At 56.5% G+C, this 20,544-nt stretch overlaps 2 protein-coding genes across 9 annotated transcripts; both read left to right on the forward strand.

The window, feature by feature from the left end:
• The first annotated feature begins 239 nt into the window (after positions 1–239).
• Positions 240–6,527, forward strand: CCDC159 (coiled-coil domain containing 159). 3 transcript variants are annotated; one of them, XR_007476192.1, is made up of 11 exons: positions 240–2,034; positions 2,760–2,793; positions 3,123–3,206; positions 3,303–3,381; positions 3,670–3,769; positions 4,369–4,436; positions 4,517–4,593; positions 4,924–5,045; positions 5,175–5,356; positions 5,720–5,856; positions 6,021–6,527. XR_007476192.1 is itself a non-coding variant. In XM_033401171.2 (10 exons), exons 1-10 carry the CDS (start codon positions 1,955–1,957, stop codon positions 5,958–5,960), a joined length of 1,068 nt encoding a protein of 355 aa, XP_033257062.1. In that variant the 5' UTR covers positions 240–1,954; the 3' UTR covers positions 5,961–6,014. The 3 variants fall into 3 exon arrangements, 1 of the variants encoding a protein (XP_033257062.1); XR_007476191.1 differs by lacking the exon at positions 4,369–4,436 and having other exon boundaries at positions 3,574–3,769; positions 4,485–4,593; XM_033401171.2 differs by lacking the exon at positions 6,021–6,527 and having other exon boundaries at positions 3,574–3,769; positions 5,274–5,360; positions 5,720–6,014.
• Positions 6,472–15,075, forward strand: PLPPR2 (phospholipid phosphatase related 2). Of its 6 annotated transcripts, none has more exons than XM_049707155.1 (11): positions 6,472–6,611; positions 6,725–7,064; positions 8,380–8,554; positions 9,365–9,444; positions 9,973–10,161; positions 10,288–10,423; positions 11,246–11,517; positions 12,420–12,596; positions 13,135–13,257; positions 13,578–13,629; positions 13,756–15,075. In XM_049707155.1, the coding sequence occupies exons 4-11, from the start codon at positions 9,379–9,381 to the stop codon at positions 14,097–14,099; spliced, it is 1,359 nt and encodes a 452-aa protein (XP_049563112.1). In that variant the 5' UTR covers positions 6,472–6,611; positions 6,725–7,064; positions 8,380–8,554; positions 9,365–9,378; the 3' UTR covers positions 14,100–15,075. The 6 variants fall into 6 exon arrangements, with proteins under 6 accessions (XP_049563112.1, XP_049563113.1, XP_004277437.1 ...); XM_049707156.1 differs by having other exon boundaries at positions 6,503–6,638; XM_004277389.3 differs by lacking the exon at positions 6,472–6,611 and having other exon boundaries at positions 6,675–7,064; positions 13,135–13,241.
• The last annotated feature ends 5,469 nt before the right edge of the window (positions 15,076–20,544 follow it).

The raw sequence follows: 20,544 nt of genomic DNA on the forward strand, positions 1-20,544 counted from the left end.
ATCAAATTTCAGCGTCACAGCTGGGGACTGGCTTCGCGGTCCCTGATGGGAGAGCAGGAGCAGGTGGTATGTGGTAGGTGGGGGTGGAAGGGGATCGGGAGCTTGGCGAGCGCAGGATTTAAGGCCCCGGCGGGCGGGGCGCAGGATTCAAGGCCCCGGCGGGCGGGGCCCAGGCAAATGACCCCGCCCCGTTCCTTCAAGAATTCTATCGGGAAGGACTGAGGGAAAACAGGTGATGTGGGAGGGGGAGGGGGAGGGGGGCTCGACTGGGGGCCTGCCTGCAATTGACACTCAGAAATGCATCTTGCCTTTCCCCTCCAAGTCTCCCAGGGCTCCTATGATTCCCAAGTACCAAGTCCTCAGTGTGATGTTCAAGGACAGACACTGAGCTTCCCACTACTGCATATCAGGCACTGGCATGGATTAATTTACTTAATCACAACAACCCAGTAAGGTGGATAGTATGACATCCCATTTTTATAGTTGGGGACAATGAGGCATGGAGAGGTTTAGTAACTCCTCCAACATCGCACAGCTGGGAAGGGGCAAAGCTAGGATTTGAACCTGGGCCATCTAGCTGGAGGGTCTCCTTGATTAATCATCATGCTGTACTGCCTCTGGAAGTGAGGACCTCCCTGAGGCGGTGACTTTTGAAGTGGTAGCTTAGAACAGTTCAGGCAGAATAATAACTCCTACATCACAGGGTGGGTGTGAACACCCAGTGAGGGCTTAGGGTGGTGCTCAGCACTCAGCAAGATGCTCAGAAAATATGAGCTTAAAAAGGGATTAAGGAAGATTTTACAGAGGCAATGCTGAGTAGGGTTTTGAAGGGTATGTAGGAGTCTTCCAGGAGAACTGGGTTAGGGGAAAGATACCAGAAGGCCCAGCAAGGACAAAAGAAGAGAAAGGCATATACTGTGGCCTTTCTGGCTGACTGTGATCCATGGCAAGTTGCCCTTCACCTGGAAGTTTTTCCAGACAGACCTCCCCCAGGTTTCTCCAGCTGTGCCAGCCCTGACTACACTGGAAGGGCAGGGGGTGTGGATGTGAGACCCAGAACTGAGTTCTTTCCTGTTTCCAGCCTTACCTAGTACAGGCCTGGGACCCCATTCAGCTACCATTTATTAAATAGATATGCTCTGCCTCTCCTGCTCACATTCTATGTCTCCCATTTACTTGGGGAGCCAGTTCCCCGGCTTGGCTTGCCCGGCCTTGCTAACCTCCTGCTGCTTCCTTTTGGGCCCTGCCTCCAGCCACCCTGCCTCGACCCGCAAAGAGCACCTGGTTGCAGACTTCCAAGTTTTTGCACACGCTGTTTCCTGCCAGGGATGTCCTTCCTTTAGGGCCCAATGTTAAGATCTTTTTTTCTTTTAGGCTCGTCTCAGACCTCACTGACTCCTGTGGGATCTTCTAGGTCCTTCTCACTGCCCATCCTAACCCCTGGGGCTGGGATCATCTTTCACCCAGCTTTGGCTCCTATCATAAATAAGAGGCCTATGTTCAGGGCTGAGGCCTCTCTGGGGTGTCAGAGAGGGCATGAGAGTGTCAGGACCTGGGAGCTGGTCTCAGTGCAGCCCTCTGTCCCCCCTACTCTAAGCAACCCTCTTCTGGCCCGCCTACCCCTGGACCCTGACTACTCCGTGCCTTGCTATTGCTCACCTCCGGTCACCCTCCAACGTGTGTTTGCCTGCTAATGAGAAGTGTGACAAGTGCTGCCGTTCGCTGAGCGGCTGCCCTGGGGCTGGAGACCAGGAGGGGCTGGAGTGCTCTGGGCTGGCTCTCAGGAAACCTTCACCACACACCCCACTCCCAGGCGCTTCCTCAGAAAAGACCTTGGAATATACATTTCACTGGTCCAGGACCCCAGAGCCAGAGACCTTGCAGCTGGCTGCACCCGAAAACACAGTGACAATTGGAACCTGGAGGCCAGGGAGAGACTCGGGGCTTCAGTCGCATGGGTCCCTCCCGAACTCAGACTCACAGAAGCACTGTAATGACCAGGACCCTCCAAAGAGGCATCACAGCAACACTAAGGTCATCCCCACCCGGGGAAACCCCTTCCTGCCACACGCACCGCTATCTACCACTGCAGGGCTTAGGGAGGGAGCTGTGGGGACAGAGTCCTCCTCGAGACCCCTCACACCCTCTGTCTTCAGCACCCCGAACAGCGCCCAGTGCGCAGCAGGCCTGCACTAAAAATGTCTTGAATGAATGGAACGGATGTGCGATTGTGTGTCTTAATGAGGTCCTGTTTGTGATTGTCTCTGGATGTGACTGCCTGTGTGTCTGTGGTTGTGTGTCTGAGATGGGCATGAGTGCATGCCCTGGGTCTTATGACTTAGTGTGCACGGCTACGTCTGAGGCTGCGTGCCTGTGGTCGTGTTTTGATGACCATGTGTGGTTGTGCGTCAGTGGCTACTGGTGCTCCTTGCAGACATTGTTGATGCCCCTAAGGAGGAGGGCCATTCCCTGAGCGCAACCAGAGATGTGGCTCTGAAGGCGCATGCTCTCAGGGGCAGCCCATGGGCCTGCCACACAAATGCACTTCTGAGTGTTTTCAGGCTGGGGCAGAGGTGGGGGTGGGGGTGGCGGTGGGGTGCATGCGTATGCCTGGAGGCAGCTTTGCCTGCACTTGGGGGTCTAGGACACCCAGAACTCAGCAGACCCAAATCATGTCTGGCCCCCACACACTGGGTTGGGGTGAGCAAGGAGGCAGACCAGGGATAGATTATTACTGCTCTCATGCCCACCTTTCATAGAACCCCTGGGAGACCAGCTCTTCCAAAACCAAAGGTGAGAACCTTCCCGCTCAACAAGACTGTGGGTGGGAGACCTGCCAGTTCCTACCTCCACCCTCTGCCCCAGCCTCAGTGGACCCCCACCGTTGCTGCCCACTCATCCCTGCCCCATTGTCAGCTGACCCTTACCCCTGACCTCGCCCACCATCCCTGTCCCTGACCTTGACCCCTACTCCTGCCTCTACCTCTGCCTCAGCCTACCCCAGCTTCTTGCCCTGTCCCCCCTCAACCAGACCCTGAGCCTCTACTGACCTCTGCCCTGACCTTGCCCCTGCCCCCACCCCTCCCAGCCTCGGCTGACCCTCACCTCTACTCACAATTAAGTCCACCGTGATGATTCCCGAATCCCAGAAGCTTCTGAGATGTGAACTGGAGTCACTCAGGTGTCAGCTACAGGCCCAGACCAAGGTGAGCCACCTCAGCCCCGCCCCCAGCAGTTGTTTCCCCCGCCCCCCCCCCCACTCCACCTCTGCTCTCACCCCCAGGCCTGGCCTCTTCCTCCAGGCTTTCGAGTTCCTAAACCACTCAGTGACCGTGTTGAAGGACAGATGCCTGCAGCAAATCAAGAGCCAACAGCTTGAAGGTGAGAACTGGCCAAAGGTCAAGGTAAGGCTGGAGGCTGCTCCTCTCAGGGTCAGCTGAGTCAGGCCAGGGTGAGAGAAGTTGGCTGAGTCTGGGTTCAGGACCAGAGTCTGGTCAGGGTGGGGGCAAGCTGGGTTCAAAGCTGGGCTCAGGGTGTGGGTGGGGCTCAGCCAAGGTCCCACCATCTCTGTAGAGGTGCTGGGCCCCACGAGCCACCAGGCAGACAAGGAGAGACACAAGTGGGACGTGGAGGAGGGACGGCAGGAGCTATATGAGGCCCTGGCTAAAGGCCTGCAGGGGCTGCAGAAGACCCTGTATGACAACGAGGAAGTGCAGAGGGCCCGTACCACCCGCTGTCTACAGCTGTTGGCGCAGGAGATCCGGGACAGGTGGGTATTGCCAGGAGGGAGGGAAGGGAGGGAAGGGAGGCCAGGGAGAGGGAACCACAGGTGGGATGGGGGAAATGGGAGGGGCCTGAGTAAGGGAGTCTGGGGGGCCTTGGAAATCTTGGGGGACAAGAGGAGGGGATGGGGGAGGCAGGAGGCAGTGGGGGGGTGGGAGACTGGGAGGCCAGAAATAGGGGAGACAGGAGGTGGGATGGAAAGGGAGGCTGGAGGATCAGAAAGCTGGTGGGGGTGGCATGGGAAGCTGGAGGGTAGAGGAGGTTGAGGGGGGCAGAGGCTGGGGGTATTGGAGGTCTGGGGGGGCAGAAGGTGGGGAGCTGGAAGCCAGGCAATGGGGGGCTGAGGGAATGGGAGGCTGGAAGTCAGAAGGAGAGGACATGGGGCTAGGGAGGGGTAGGAGGTGGGGGAATAGTAGTAGGAGCGGACAGGTGGGTAGGCAGGTATGGGGAGGGGACAGAGCCTGGGAGATGGTAGTTGAACAGATAGAAACATGGGAGGTGGAGGAGGCTTTGGGGAGGCAGGTGGGCAAATGGGAAGCCAGGATGTCAGGAAATGGGAGGCCAGAGGCTGCACTGTCCCCTCAGCAAGAAGTTCTTGTGGGAGGAGCTGGAGCTGGTGCAGGAGGAGGTGACCTTCATTTATCAAAAGCTACATGAGTGCCCAAAGCCCATGACCAGGAGGGCGGGGGGTCCTTCTGCAGCTCTGGCCCACCTGAGTCCCCTCCCCCTACAGAGGCGCAGGAAGAGGAGATTACGGAGAACCTGGTGAACATCCAGAAGATGCAAAAGACACAGGTGAAGCGCCGCAAGGTGAGCAGAGAGCACGGGGACCTTGCGTGAGTTGGGGTTATGGGGATCTCTGCCGGCCTCCACCATCAGACTGGAGCAAGAAGGCCTGGGTTCAAATCTCAGCTCTGCTTCTTACTGCTGTGTAACTGTGGGCAAGTCACTTCCCCTCTCTGGGCCTCAGTTTCCTCATCTGAATAATGGGTGTAACAATACAGCCCTACCTGACCAAGTAGCTGCATTAACTGAGTGATAAGCACTTTGAAGGCAGCCTGGAATGTGATAAATGCTATATTACACGTTTCACCATCATCATCATTATTATTATTATCCCCCCATCTCCCCCGGCCTCAGGTCCTGACCAAAATGAAGCAGCATGGGTATGAGACATCCACCTGGCCAGAGACTGAGGAGTTGCCACCAGGAGGCAGTGGCTCATGGAGGGATGACCTCCAGAAGGAGCTGGGTGACATATGGTGATGCCCAGCTCCCACTCTAACCTCTGACCCCTGACCCTCATCTGCCCTGTGCTCCTCCCAATCAGATCAAGCAGCGGCCACCAGAACCTGGAACGCACCTGAGTCCACATCTCCCTCTCCTCCCAGGACTCATCTCCGCCCCTGCCCCCACCATGGCCTCCCTGCCCCAGCTTTGAGCAGTCCAGAGTCGCCCCCCGGGGCCCCCAGATCCCCATCTCCCCACAGGCCCGCTGTGCACCTGCTGCAGAACTCCTTTGGTGGCCTCGCCATATACTCAGGGGGCCGCCCCAGGGCTGCGAGCCTCACGGGTGAGTGGGGTTGAGCAGCACTCCAGGGGTGGGGGAGGTTCATTCTCCAGCTTCACACATGGAGGTCATGTTCAGAGGCCATAGTTGGGGGTGGTTGGGTCTGTTGGGTCTTATTCTGGGGTCACATTAAATAATGTTCTGGGGTGACATTAAAGAGTCCCTGGAGGTTTCATCCAGGGGTCACTCAGGGTCACTGTGATCTTTTTTAAGGGTCAGTGGGGTAAAATTCAGGTGTCATCGCGGTCATACTTTGGTGTCATGTTGGGTCACATTCAAGGGACATAATCAAGGATCACATAATATCAAGGGCACTGGGCCCATATTCAAAGGCCACTCGAGGGTCACATTCAGGGTTTGGGCCAGAATTGCACCTGTCCCTCCTGCTGGCTACAAGGGGCACCGATGCCTGAGCCCGCCACGCCCCTCCTGGGACTCGGACTCGGACTCAGACCAGGACCCTTCCCAGCCACCACTCAGCAAGAGCTGCTCCTTCCCACCTGGTGTGGATCCTCCCCTGCCCCAACCTACCCTTCCCCTCCTGGCCTGCCCTGGAATCCCGAAGTACACGCCCTTCCAACTCCCAACCTGGGCATCTGCTCCCTGACCTCCAGCCCTGGGGTCCCCTGGACCAGGCCAGCCTCTGACCCACCCTCTTTCTCCACAGCCTGAGCAGCTGGGACTGCTCTCCCTGAAGACCCCTCCAGAGAGAAAATAAACTAGCTGAGACCCTCCTCCACCTGTGGACTGCTGCTCCTGGCTGCTTCCTGTGCCTCAGAGTGACCCCCACAGTTTACTACCCAGTCTTGGGGAGGGTGTGGAGACCCCAGGGACTGTTCGGGATATGTGGGCCTAGGGTCAGGGGACAGTGTGAGGCTGGATTTAGTATATGACAAGGTCAGGGGTAAGTCTGTCTAGATACGAGTGGCCAGATAGGCCCTTGGCGATCTGGCCTGATGTCCCTACTGCCCAAATGGGGAAATTGAGGCCCCTGGCCCTCATCTGCCCTGCGTTCCTCCTAACAAGATCAAGCAGCGACCACCAGAACCTGGAACCCACCTGAGTCCCTCTCCTCCCAGGACTCATCTCCGCCCCTGCCCCCACCATGGCCTCCCTGCCCCAGCTCTGAGCAGTCCAGAGTCCCCCGGGACCCCAAGATCCCCATCTCCCCCCAGGTCGGCTGTGCACCTGCTGCAGAACTCCTTTGATGGCCTCGCCATATCCTCAGGGCGCCACCCTAGAGCCCCGAGCCTCAGGGGTGAGGGGGGTTGAGCAGCACTCCAGGGTGTGTGTGGGGAGATCATTCTCATCTCCGCCCAGGGTTTCGGCCCGGGGTCACGCTCTGACACCCCACCCTCCTCTTCCTCTCAGCACCCACCAGGGTCCTCCCTCCCAACCTCCAACCTTCATTCCCTCCCGAATCTATTCTAAAACTCCCTGACCCGAAGAGCAACAGAGGCCCCGCCCCGGATCACGCTAATGAGACTCCGCGAGGCCCCGCCTCACGGGTTATGCAAATAATGCTCCCGGAGGCCCCGCCCCTCTCCCCGCCGCGGAGTCTGCGCTGCGCGGCGCGGCGCGGCGCGGCCCGGCCGGCCGACGGCGTCTCCATCTCTGCGTTCGCTCTCTGGCCGGCCGTCTGTCTGTCAGTCCCGCCGCGCCGGGGCCGTCTAGGTGGATCCGGGGCTCAGGCGGCGGCAGTCTAGACCCGGTGAGGGGGAGGGCCTTGGGGAGCCCCCTGTACCCCTTCTCGCCTGCTTCCGACCCTCGGTCTGTCTGGCCAGGGTTCGGTTCCTGTGGGTCGGGTCCCCTGCGGGTCCAGCGCGGGGAGGGGGAGGGGAGGCTGCGAGCTGAGGCTTGGGGACCGGGCTGGGGGAGGGGAAGATGGGGAGGCGACCCTGGTGAGGCTGACGGTGATTGTGTGGTTGTCGTTATGTGTCAGTGTGTGGCTGTATGAGAGATCGTGTGGCTTCAGGGGTGTCTGTGTGGTGTCTCTGTGACTGTGTCTCCTGTGGCTGTCATTTGCGGCTGTCGCCGTGGGTATCACTCTGATGGTGAGTGTGTGGTGGCTGTGTTGTCGGGGTCGCCTTTGAGTGGCTGTGTGACTGCTGTCACAGTGATTGTGTGGCTGGCTCGGTGTCTGTATGGTTGTGTGCATGTGACTGTCATTGTGTGGCTGCTGTTGTGTGTTCCTTCTGATGGTGGGGGGGGGCCGTTATTGTGTTCCAGTGTGTGGCTGTGATCATGTGCCTTTCCTGTGTGGCTCTGTGTGCGGGTCTGTGCCGTGGTCCATGTCTGTGCCCTCGTGTGGCCATGTGGCTGCGGTTGTGGATGGCACAGGGCGCTCCTAGGACTGTCAGTGTGGATGAGAGACTGTTAATGTGTGTCATCCTGTGCCTTGTAATTGGGGGCGTGACACTGTGACCAGTTCTGTGACCCCCCCCACACACACTGTGTGTGGTGACTCTCTTTTTTTGATGTGGCTCTTAAGTGTGTTGGCAGCCTCGAGTCTGTCCCTGACGGTGGTGGAGTGAGGGCTGGGTGTGAGGCTGTGAGGTGTGTGAAGGACCTCCTGTTGTGTCCCAGTGACCGTGTGTGTGGGGACATTTGTTTGATCTGTGTGGGTGTCTGTGCCAGGCCGTGTGCACACTGTGCTGTGTGTGTGTGTGCAGCTATGTGTGTAGTGGGTGTGGGGCACCTGTCTGAATGAGCGAGCCTGTCTTTTTCACCACAAGACTGGCACCCAGCACAGGGCCTGGAACCCAGCAGGCCCTTGATGCTTGTTGGTGGGATGAATGAGTGCTGTGCGATGGGGTGTGTGTGTGTGTGTGTGTGTGTGTGTGTGTGTGTGTGTGTGTGTGTGTGTGTGTGTGTGGTGTTTGGGATGGAAGCTCTGGCTGACTTGTGTACTCTGGGGGTGCCGGTGTGTGTTTGTGTCTCTAAGAAGGTGAGGGGGCCATGGCCAAGTGGGCATCTTGGGCATCTGGGCTCTCTGGTGACCCTCACCCCCACATGTCACATTGCAGGGCAAGCCATGTGGATGGGGCACTGGACCCAGAGTGCCTACCCTTACCTGCCTGGGCCTCAGTTTCCAAATCTGTGCAATGGGGGTGACCATCCCTGCCCTGCTGGCCGCCAGGAGTGGCTGTGAGTCTGTGGGCGTGGCAGCGGCCTGCAGGAAGTCATAGGGCCCTTTCACAGGTGAGGTTAGGCTGGGAGAATGGGTCAAGCAGGTGTGACTGTGTTGGCCTCTCAGTGCTGGGGACTGAGGTTGGACTGTGGGGAGGGGAGAGCACATTGAGGGGGAGATAGCCCTCTCTTGATACAGGAAGGCAGACGGGCTGGGAGGAGGGGGAAGGAGGGAGAGAGGGAGAGGCAGCTGGGAGAGAAGGAGGGCCTGGCCATCAGCCCGAACCAGTCAGGCACAGCCCATGGGGACAGGAGAGGGAGGCCCCTGAGGGCCATGCGGGAAGTGGTATAGGGGGAGGGGCTTGGTGGGGGTGGGTGACAGGGAACATGGGGTCTCCTGTAAAGCATGTGGGGAAAGAGTATGGGGTTTCCTAAAAACTAGTGGGGGTGAGGACCCTTCTTTGTGAGGGAGGGGTCCACATTAGCTGGAGAAGTCTCTGCTAAAGGCCAAGGGCATGGGTCCCACATGCTAAGGAGGCCAGGCCCTCCTAAAAGGTATGGGGTCAGAATCTCCTGTGTAGGCTGTTGGGGGAGAAGACCACTATACAATCTGTGGGGACCCCAGCAGAGGCTGAGCTGAGCAGGTTGTGTCAGGGGAGGCTGGTGCCTCCGGTGGGCAGGGGCAGGGGCAGGGGCAGGGCAAGACCTGCATATGCAGAGGCGTGGCCAGAAGGCTCAGGGGGCGGAGCCAGGGCTCCTTGGCTGTAGTCCGAGGGGCCAGGGATGGGGGCCAGGTTGTGGCCAGAAGACTCCACAAGCAGGTGACCTGAACCTCCCCTTAGGCCCCACCCTGGCAGTGCCACTCCCTCCCCTTCTCCACAGGCCCGGCCTTCACCATGGCGGGAGGGAGACCTCAGCTGAAGAGGAGTTTCTCCATCATTCCCTGCTTTGTCTTTGTGGAGGTGAGGCGCACAGTACCTCCCCTGCCCAGACCCTCAAGGGGGAGGAGGCACTTTCGGAAGTGGTAATCCGGGATTCAACCCAGCTCTGCCCATCATTACTGTGGGACTCTGGGCACCTCACTTACCCTCCCAAGCCTGTTTCCTCATCTGTCAAATGGGCATAATTACAGTCCCTCTCTCCTAGGACTGTTATGAAAGTAAAATGGATTAATTCATGGAAGAGGTTTAGTATGATGCCCTGCCCACAATAAGAGTTACACCTGTGGTAACTCTAGTATTTCTATCAGTAGTATTTTTTCTTTCTCTGTTGGTTTGTTCCTCCACTACCCACTATCTCTCTCTCTCTGAGCTCTGGCCCTGTCCTCTCTCCCTCTTCCCAGTCCCATCTCCTCTCTCCTCTTCATCTCTCTCTCTATCTCTCCCCCTTGTCTCTGTCTCCATCTCTGTGTCTCCATCTCCGTGGCCCAGCTCAGGCCTGACCCTCTCTGTTCTTACTCTGTCTCTCTCCCCACCCTGGCTGGGCGGCAGTCGGTGCTGCTGGGCATCGTGGTCCTGCTTGCTTACCGCCTGGAGTTCACGGACACCTTCCCCGTGCACACCCAGGGCTTCTTCTGCTATGACAGTACCTATGCCAAGCCCTACCCAGGGCCTGAGGCTGCCAGCAGAGCACCCCCGGCCCTCATCTACGCCCTGGTCACCGCTGGGCCCACCCTCACGGTGAGACTGGGGGTAACCTGGCTCAGACTGTGGGAAGGGCCTTCCAGGAGGCAGGAGGGCCAGGTGGAGATGGGTGGAGGGCTGGGCTTGAAGGCCAGGAAGACCATGCCTTGGTCTTGCCCACAGATCCTGCTTGGGGAGCTGGCACGTGCCTTTTTCCCTGCACCACCGTCAGCCATCCCAGTCATTGGGGAGAGAACCATCGTGTCCGGGGCCTGCTGCCGCTTCAGCCCCCCGCTGCGGAGGCTGGTCCGCTTCCTGGGTGAGTGACTCGGTCAGGGGTCAGCCATGCAAAAGGGCTATGGGCCAGGCTCAGGTATAATAAGAATTCGAGGGGGGGAAGGCCTAGAATTGCTATGATGGTGACTTCATGGGGAAAGAGGGATGTGGGCTGAGGTCAGTCATGGTGGAGGTTCTAGAGACATGGGTGGGGCCTAAGCCAACCTTGATGACAACTATAAGAGGAGGGCCCCAAATTGCCACAAGGAGAGTCTCAGGCAGAAAAAGCACAGGACAGACACCAGGGGGCCCTGGGGGCAGGGAGATGAGAACGCTGGCTGCACTTTGAATATGGTCCCAGCCATAGTTGGTAGCCTTGGGGTAGGGCAGAGCTCATCCAAAATGGTGGTCCCTGTGGCAGAGGGCTGGAGATCCAGCCCTGGCTGAGTGGTGCTCCAGGAGAAAAGTGCTCAGCTCAGCAATAGCGAGTCCAGGGGCAGGTATAGGAGCCCCAGAAATGCCATCACGGTGGTCCTAGGAGGTCCCTGGCATGGGCCCAATCCTGATGTAGTGCTGTTGAGGGGTCCTAGTCCAGCTATAATGGATTCCAGAGGAGGGCCCACTCCTGGCATATTGGTAATCCCGGAGGGACAGAGGCCAGAGGCCCAGAATGCCATCATGGTGGTCCCAAGGGAAGAGGAACATGGCCCAGCTATTATGGGGTGTGGTGTTAGGGGGAGTCCCAGCTGTGCTTTAATGTCAGTCACAGGAACAAGGAGACAGGGGCCTATGTGAGCCATAAAGGGGCTCACAGGAGGACGGCTGCTGGGCCCTGGCATGAACCCCCTTTCCTATCCCATCCCAGGGGTCTACTCTTTCGGCCTCTTCACCACGACCATCTTCGCCAACGCAGGGCAGGTGGTGACCGGCAACCCGACGCCGCACTTCCTGTCCGTGTGCCGCCCCAACTATACGGCCCTGGGCTGCCCGCCACCCTCACCGGACCGGCCAGGGCCCAACCGTTTCGTCACTGACCAGGGTGCCTGTGCTGGCAGCCCCAGCCTTGTGGCCGCTGCGCGCCGCGCTTTCCCCTGCAAGGACGCTGCCCTTTGCGCCTACGCCGTCGCCTACACAGCGGTGAGCCCCGAAACGGGGGCACGGCAGTAAGGGGGCGGCCAGCGGGCAGGAGACCGTCTGGGCTGGAGCCTCCAATCCCTCCCCGAGTGAGGCCACGCATCACTGTGACACCATCCCTAGGGCGGAGGCTCCCACTCCTCCCCTTGGACCCTGGCCACGCCCCCTTGGACCCTGGCCACGCCTCCTGACCCACTAAGGCCACACCCAAAGGAGGCTATTGGCTCAGCACCCTGAAGCCTGGCCAAGTCTCCGCCGTGCTACAGGTCCTGGAGGTGACTCGGTAATGGGCTTTCAACTCCATCCCCTGGAGCCCTTGCCCTCCAGTTTGTCCTCGCCCTTTATTGGCCTGGCCACGCTCCTGACTCGACTTCACTGGAACTTCCTGACTCTGTCCCCTGTCTTTCCCTGGTCGCACCCTCTGTTGCTTTGACTCCTTTTTCTGGCATTGGGGACTGTGCTTCTAACCCTGTCAGTGGTCCCCAGGGGTTTGGGGACTCCACCTCCTGGAGCTCCTGGACCTGTCACTTGAGCCCTGACTCCACCCTCTGACTTTGTGGCCACACCCTAAGCCAGCAAGCAGTCATGGTGGAGGTTCCTTCCCCATCCCACCTGGACCTGGGGCCCAGGTCCCCCAGAGACCTGGGCCCCAGACCCTATCCACTGCTCTTTGGCGCTCAGGCCACACACACCCCCATCCCTGCAAAGGCCCACTGGGGGTCCATGACTCCATCCCCTGAACTCCTGTCCCCCGGGCTCTGTTCCCTGGAGCCCCTGGCTGGTGCCTCCAGTCCCATTGCGGCTTCTCAGGATTCTGGCCACACCCCCTATCCCTGAATGTAGTGTCCGCTTGGGTTTGGGAACTGCTGCTGCCATGTGTCCTCTGACCCATCCGGCTCCTGCAGATGTACGTGACGCTCGTGTTCCGCGTGAAGGGCTCCCGCCTGGTCAAACCCTCACTCTGCCTGGCCCTGCTGTGCCCCGCCTTCCTGGTGGGCGTGGTCCGCGTGGCTGAGTACCGCAACCACTGGTCTGACGTGCTGGCCGGCTTCCTGACAGGGGCGGCGATCGCCACCTTTCTGGTGAGCCCCCTTGCCATCCATCCCTGACCCAAGAGGCAGGACTGCATGATGGTGAAGGGTGTGGACTCTGTACCTTGGGCAAGTCCCTTAACCTTACCTAGCTTGGACGTTCTCATCTGTGAACTGGGATAACGGGACGGGGACCAAGGTAAGGCGAGTGAGGCCCTCGCTTTGAGCACAAAATTTAAGGAGGAGCCAAAACACTCAGTAAACAAGATAAATAATATTGTAGTGAAACATTTTTAAAAATCAAAATTAATGCAAAAACCCATAATGTCCAAAATACCAAAGGTTTAAATAAGGACAGGATCAGATCCTCTTACACAACTCGGCCTTGCCTGCCTCCCCGTGTGGAGTAAGTCATAATAGTACCTATCTCTTAGTAAAGTGGAAAGAGCAGTGTTTGGCACATAGTAAGCACCATAAAAGTGTTAGCTGTTTTTGAAATCCTGGGCCTCAGTATCCTTATCTGAAAAATGGGGATGGTAATTTACTTTATTGGCCTCAGGCCTCAGCATGCCCCCTCCCTCTGTCACAGGTCACCTGTGTCGTGCACAACTTCCAGAGCCGGCCACCCTCTGGCCGAAGGCTCTCCCCTTGGGAGGACCTGGGCCAAACCCCCACCATGGACAGCCGCCTCGAAAAGTTAAGTGTGGCCCAGGTAAGGGGGGCCGGGGGCTGCTCCCGGCTGGAGAGGGTGGTGGGTGGAGGAGGACAAAGGAGGCAGGAAGTCAGGCAGGCAGTGGGGGTCTCAGGGCCATGGAGAGGTAGAGGGATCACTCACCTCTGTGGACCTAGGTCCTGGGGGGACCGTCCCACAGGATGCAAGGGCGGGCCACCCCCTCCCTCCCAAGGGAACATGGTTAATCCTGAAAACTTGTTGTCTTTTCCATTGGGCTCTCTGCCCGATGAGCCCCTTGTGGCTCTGGCCAGTGGGGCCCAGGGGGCCGCTAGCCCCTTCCCTCTGCCTCTTTGTCTCAGGAACCCGAGGCCTGCAGGCCGCATTCGACACCGGCACGGCTCACCCCATCCAGTGAGTGTCGAGGGAGTGGGAGGATAAACGGGGGGACTTCCAGATGGCGATCACTGCCACAGAGGTCTCACCTGTGCTCTCATGACCCCTCCCAAGCTTTCTAACCTCCTGACTTCTGATCCCTAGAGCCGCAGAACTGCGCCCACCGTGGCCACCTGATCCCCAGCTGCGTGTCCTCCAGGGCTCCAGCCATGTGTTCATCACCCCGTGTGCCCCGCCCTCGATTGAGGTCTGAGCCAACACCCTTGCCTCTGCCCCTGCCCCTACCCGCACCAACCCCCAGCCAGGGCCCCTCGCCCTCCTCCCCTGGGCCTGGGGGGCCGGGCGGGGGTGGTGGCCGTGGCCGGAAGCTGCTGCTGCCCACACCCCTGCTGCGGGACCTGTACACCCTTAGTGGACTCTATCCCTCCCCCTTCCACCGGGACAACTTCAGCCCTTACCTGTTTGCCAGCCGTGACCACCTGCTGTGAGGCCCAACACCTACCCAGAATCTGCCCAGTCCCCATTTCTTCCCTGCCACGCGTGTGTGTGCGTGTGCTGTGTGAGTGCCAAAGCCCTTGTCCCCAAACCAGCCAGGCCCAGACATCAGAGCATGGCTGGAAGGACATCTAGGGGACCCCCTGCCTCTCTTGCCCTCTGGGGCATCTAAGTGGGCATAATTGGGAGATGGGTCCTTGCCTCCTAGGATTGCCCTTTTAAGGGCCAAAGCCTGACTCCACTGGCCATTGCCTAGCCAATGGGAGCCCCCCAGTTCTCAGAATTCTGGCCAAAAGGAGTTTACTCCAGCCAATAGGCGCCTCCCCATCATTTCTTAGAATCCTCAGGCAAGAGGGCAACTCTAGCCAGTGTTCAGCGTCTGAACAATGAACAGGAGTCCTTGGTTCTCAGAATTTCTAGGGTGGGTGGGTATGATTCCAGTCAATGGGGGACCGCCCATGTCTAAGCATGTGCAAAGGAGAGGAGGGAGATGGGGTCATCTTTTGTCATCGGGTCCTCTCTCCTCAGAATCAGAGAGTCCAACTGGAGGGTGGGGGGCAGGCTCCCCCGTGGCAGGGTCCTTGGGGTACCCCTTCCTCTCTCAGCCCCTCCCTCATATGCAGTCTCTCACCCAGTCCCTCCTAACTCCCAACTTATGCAGGGCTTGCCCCACTTCAGAGGTTTTGGGGTTCAGGGTGCTGCATCCTTCCTTGCCTGTGCCCAGGTCACCCCAAACTCTTCTGTTATTTATTAGGGCTGTGGGGAAGGAGTTTTTTTTTCTTAGAACCCCCCCCCCGTTCTTCACACTGCCCCCCATGCCTCAGCCTCGTACAGATGTGCCGTCATAGGGGCACAGGTGGAGCAAAGACGGCTCCCCGCCCCAAGCAGCCAAAGGCAGTGGGCAGGGGAGACACTGCCCCCTTTTCCTGCCCCCTCCTCATCTTTAATAAAGACCTGTTTGTAACAGAAGTTTGGCCACCTGCCTTCCTCCCCCAGGTGGCAGGGTGTGGAGGACTTTAATTTTGGGTCTAGGTGTGAGTGTATTGTCACAGGGCGATTGTGGAGAGGCAGCATGGGGCTGTGGGGTCCGTGACTTGGCTTTAAATCCTGGCTCAGCATTTCCTGGCTGTGTGGCCTCAGGAAAGTTAATTAACCTCTCTGTGCCCTTGTTTCTTCATGTCAAATTCGAACAGCCCTACAAGCCGCATGTAAGGCACACAGACACACGGTGAGGGGCCTCATAATGACTGCCTTCCCCAGGCAGCTGGCCTGTTTCTGACCACGGCCAGGGTGCAGAGGGCACAGGGAATCGGGTGAGGGGACCCTAAGCGTTCTAATAGAAGGGGATGCTGGAGGCTGTAGGAACCTCCAAGCTGAATCCCTGACTACACGGATTTGAGCAGGGGTTCTGATTATGAGGTTCCGCTGAGAACCAATCCCTGAGGACCCAGCAGAGACCAGGGAAGGTAGGAGGGACACGGAGCCACAGACCACCTCCCCCCGCTACACACGCTGTGGCTCATAGGGACTTCAGACAGGCCATTCAGGGTACGGAGTCATCCAGAAACCAGGAAAGGGGAGTCTGCTTTCCTTTCTTTCTCGTTTATTCATCCATCCATCCATTTATTCATTCAGCGAACACTATGGAGCACCCCCCCACACCTGAATGCCAGGTGCTGTTTAGTTAGGCACAGGGGCTGCAGCAGTGAGCAGAACAGACACAAAATCCTGCCCTCATGGAGCTCACTTCCTAACACCTGAGAGACAATAAACAAGATAAATAAGCTATACACAAAACCACAATTCCAAATTTCAAGAAGGTCTGGAAACCAAAATTTGTTTCTCATTTGTGGCAAAACCTGACCTGAACTGACATAGGTTATTATAGCTTTTCTTTATTTAACTTTATGAGACTATTCTTACGTCTTGCTGCAGATAAAGTGTTCGACTTAGAATGTTATCCCAGGTCCAACTAGGAGTGTTATTCAGTGCATAGTATTTGCACCGTAGTACCTTTCGAAAATCTGAAAAATTCTGAATTCTAAACTGTAGGATCAAGGATTTAGGTCAGGGATTGAGATCGCTGATATGTTAGAATGATAAGTGACAGAGAAAACTCAAGCTAGAGAAGACAATGGGACAACTCTGGGATGGGGACACAGCTTGCAATTTAAAGAGGGTGGTCAGGGAAGTTCTTTCTGAGGAGTTGGCACTGGAGATGAGGTGTGAAGGAGGGAGGGAAGGGAGCCATGCAAGTATCCACAGTGTGGAGCAAGGGGAGCGTTCCAGGCAGAGGGAACAGCAAGAATGAGGGCCCTGAAGTGGCAACGTGCCGGCTGTGTTCGGGGAACAGTGAGGACACCTGTGCGGTTGGAGCTGAGCAGGCGACAGGGAGACGGAGGGGGAGGAGGTGGTGGGGTGGATTGAGGGCTGCAGGGAATGAGTTGGACGCCTGAGAGGGCTGCAGGCAGAGGAGGAACAGAATCATGGAGCCCCCTGCTTCACCGCCCAGAGCTTCTATTTCCAGGGCTTGCACCCCTGAGGCCCGTGGTCCCTCCAGACGCACAGCTCCCTCCATGCGGGCAGGAAAGAAGCAAAACTTCAGCACAATGGACAGCGCCCTACCGCAACCCGGTTGGCACTGTCCGTGGTCCTGATGTTAAGCGGAGGCCAAGAAAGGGTAAAGGCGGGTCTGCCAGACACAAAGAAGTGTCTGGGCCCGCTAGAGAGGTTGGAGACAGCAGCCCTGGCCTTGCACACACCCCCATCCCAGGGTGGATAATTTTAGGTAGAAAGTTCAGACTAAGGGACTTCCCTGGTGGTCCAGTGGGTAAGACTCCATGCTCCCAATGCAGGGAGGTCGGGTTCGATCCCTGGTCGGGGAATTAGATCCTGCATGCATGCCGCAACTAAGAAGTCCACATGCCACAACTAAAGATCCCACATGCCACAACGAAGATCCCGCGTGCTGCAACTAAGACCCAGTACAGCCAAAATAAATAAATAAATAAACATTTTTTAAAAAAAGAAAGAAAATCCAGACTAAGATCTGCTTGCTTATTCAAAAGGCTTCTTGAGGGCTTCCCCGGTGGTCCAGTGGTTAAGACTCCGTGCTTCCACTGCAGGGGGCGCGGGTTCAAGCCCTGGTCCGGGAAGATCCCACATGCCGCAGAGCAACTAAACCCGTGTGCCACAACTACTGAGCCTGCGCTCTAGAGCCCGCGAGCCACTACTGAGCCCGTGTGCCACACTACTGAAGCCCGTGCACCTAGAGCCCATGCTCTGCAACAAGAGAAGCCACCACAATGAGAAGCCTGCGAAATGCAACGAAGAGTAGTCCCCGCTCGCCGCAACTAGAGAAAGCCCATGTGCAGCAATGAAGACCCAATGCAGCCAAAAATAAATAAAATAAATAAATTTATTTTTAAAAATCCTCTAATTAAAAAAAAAAGCCTTCTCAACATGCCCCAGTAAGTCTCACAGTCTCTCAAGCTCAACTCGATCAAAACTGAGCTCCGGGCTTCCCTGGTGGCTCACTGGTTAAGAATCCACCTGCCAGTGCAGGCGACATGTGTTCAAGCCCTGGTCCAGGAAGATTCCACATGCCGCGGAGTAACTAAGCCCGTTCACCACAACTACGGAGCCTGTACTCTAGAGCCCACGCACTGCAACTACTGACCCCACGTGCCTAGAGCCCATGCTCCACTACGAGAAGCCACTGCAGTGAGAACCGTACTCACTGCAACAAAGAGTGGCCGCTGCTCGCCTAAGCTAGAGAAAGCCCGCGCACAGCAAAGAAGATCCAATGCAGCCAAAAATAAATAAATAAATTTATTTAAAAAACTGAGCTCTGACTTATAATGTAAGTTAGACCATGACCCTCTTGTGCTCAAACCCTCTGTTGGCTCTTCATGGCACTCTATGTAAAAACCAAAGTTCTCCCAGTGACCCCAGGCCTTTGCACTTGAAGGTGCCTCCACCTGGAATGCTCTTCCCCTACATAGCTACACAGTTCCCTCTCTCAACTCCTTCAAGTCTTTCCTCAAGTATTACCTTCTCAGGGAGGCCTGCCCCTACCACCCTATTCAAAATTGCAAAAACCAAACAAACAATTGACCCTTCCCTTCCCTGTGCAAACTTTCTTTTCTTTTTTTGCACACACTTATCATCTGCCCATAGACTATTTAAACTCTTCATTATCTCTTCCCTCGCTAGGATGTCAGTTCCACCAGGACAGAGATTTTGTTGTCTGTTCACCGCTGAACACCTGTGCCTCCTAGGTCAGGGCCGGGCACAAAGTAGGTGCTCAAGAAGTGTTTGCCAAATGAATGAACTAATCACTTGAGGATGCTGATAAACCAGGGAGGAACACAGACTGACCCTGAGCTCTCCACCTCCCTGTTCCCTCACCCTGCGGTCCTGCCTCCTCCAGGGAGCCCCTCTAAGGTAAGAGTCCTTCTGTCAGGACATGAAGGTGGGATCCTAAGAAGGGAGGGAAAGAAGTACCGTGTGCATGAGAGATACACCTAATGTCTGCATCTCTGACTATATACTCACTCAGCTACATTTAGGAGCACCTACTCTGCGCCAGGTACTGTTCTAGGAGCTGGGGACCCAGTAGTGAAAGAAAGAGGGACCCTTCCCTGGTGGAGCTGACATACTAGTGGGGAGAGAGGCAATAAAATAAATACATAAGATTGGAAGTGATAAGTTATTTGAAGAGAAATACAGATGAATAAGCAATTAAAGAGTGAAGGGTGTGTGACTTTACACAAGTGGTCAGGGAAAGCCTAAGTAGGTGATATTTGAGCAGAGATCTGAATGGAATGAAAACAACTAGGGATAGATATCTGGGAGCTGAGTGCTCTAGGCAATAGAACAGCAAGTGCAAAGGACTTGAAATGGGGCTGTGTTGGGCATACTCCCATGTATATAACTGTGTGGAACTGTGTGATTCGGGTGTCACTACTGGGTGCTTGTGTATTTAGAGTGTTGCAAAGTAAGGCGAACCATGGGGCTGAGGTTGTGCATTTGACAGGGGAATGTAACAGCATGCCTCGTGTGTGTGTGTGTGTGTGTGTGTGTGGTGACAATGGTATGGTTATATCAGAGTGTGTTTTTGTATGCGTGCAAGGGAAAGGGTGTGGGGGCATGAATGTGGGAAAGAGTGTGTATGGGATGCGTTGTGTCAGGATAGGACATGGCTGTGAGCATGTGAGTGATGGGGATTCTGGAAGTGAATATATATGCAGAGATGCCGTGTGTGTGTGTGTGTGTGTGTGTGTGTGTGTGTGTGTCTATGTATTTGTAGAGGGATGTGGGGGTACGCGGCTTTGTGAGTGGGTGTATTGGGGGATGTTGTGGAGCTGTGTTCTGGCCCCAGAGGGAGAGAGAAAGCCCTGGAAATCTCAGTTCGGCCCTGCCCCTGGGTCTCCTGGCAACAGCACCACTTTGAAGTTACCAGGAGACAGAGTTGCCAGGGCAACAAGGGCGTGAGTGGCAGCTCTGGGGAGAAGTCTGGGTGAAGAGACCCAACCAGTGATCACTTGATTATTCACCTTGTTCCTCCTTCTCTCCCAGTTTCTCATCAGTTCTACCTTCCTTTCTTCATTCATTCCTTTAACGAACCTGTATTGAGAATCTGCAATGCCCTAGGCACTGACCGGGCACTGGAGATACCGAAGTGAACGTGACAAACAAGGTCGTGCTGTGGCTCTCCCTCAGTCTCCCAGCCCCTTCATCTTTGCCTCTTCTCTCCTGGCCCATTTTTTATTCTATGGTCCTGCCTCCCATTGTACCCCAAGCAGGACTCCAGAAGCCCCCAGGCCAACGAGGAGGCCAGCTGAGACTCTTCTTCTTATAGACCCTCAAAGACAGCTGCTTTGCTGTCTGACGGATGTTTTGCACACGAATGTCCTCAAGCCTGCAGCCCCCGCCCCCATTTGTGCAAGTACTCAGGTACAGAGAGAGATACAAGCACATAGCTCCTCCATCTCTCCCCTGCTTCATTGTCACTGGGTAACATCAGCAGAAACACACACATACGCATCACAATATTCCTCTGAGATACCATGTGCTCCATTTTACAGGTGAGCAAACTGAGGCTAGGAGACTTTAAGTAATGTGTCAGTGATTAGGGCCTACTCTCTCCAACTCTCAACCCTTGTATTGTCTGATTAGCTTATTAGCTCAGAATAATAGTATTCATGCTGCTTCCGCCAGCGGACTCACCCAGGGAAGGGCCTTATCTCCCTCAAAGGCCTCCATTCCTTCCTCAGACTAGGTTATTTGCCCCTTCACCGGGGGAGGAGCTAGGAAACGTCGATCTAGCTTTGATGAACAGATCACTGGACCAATGGAGAAGCTAAGTGCACTGTAACCAATGCGACTCCGTCCTGGGCGGGATCAAGGACAGGAACGGGCCGCCGATTGGACAGA

The sequence above is a fragment of the Orcinus orca genome, chromosome 3 (assembly GCF_937001465.1).
Source record: "Orcinus orca chromosome 3, mOrcOrc1.1, whole genome shotgun sequence".
Taxonomy (NCBI): Eukaryota; Metazoa; Chordata; class Mammalia; order Artiodactyla; family Delphinidae; genus Orcinus; species Orcinus orca.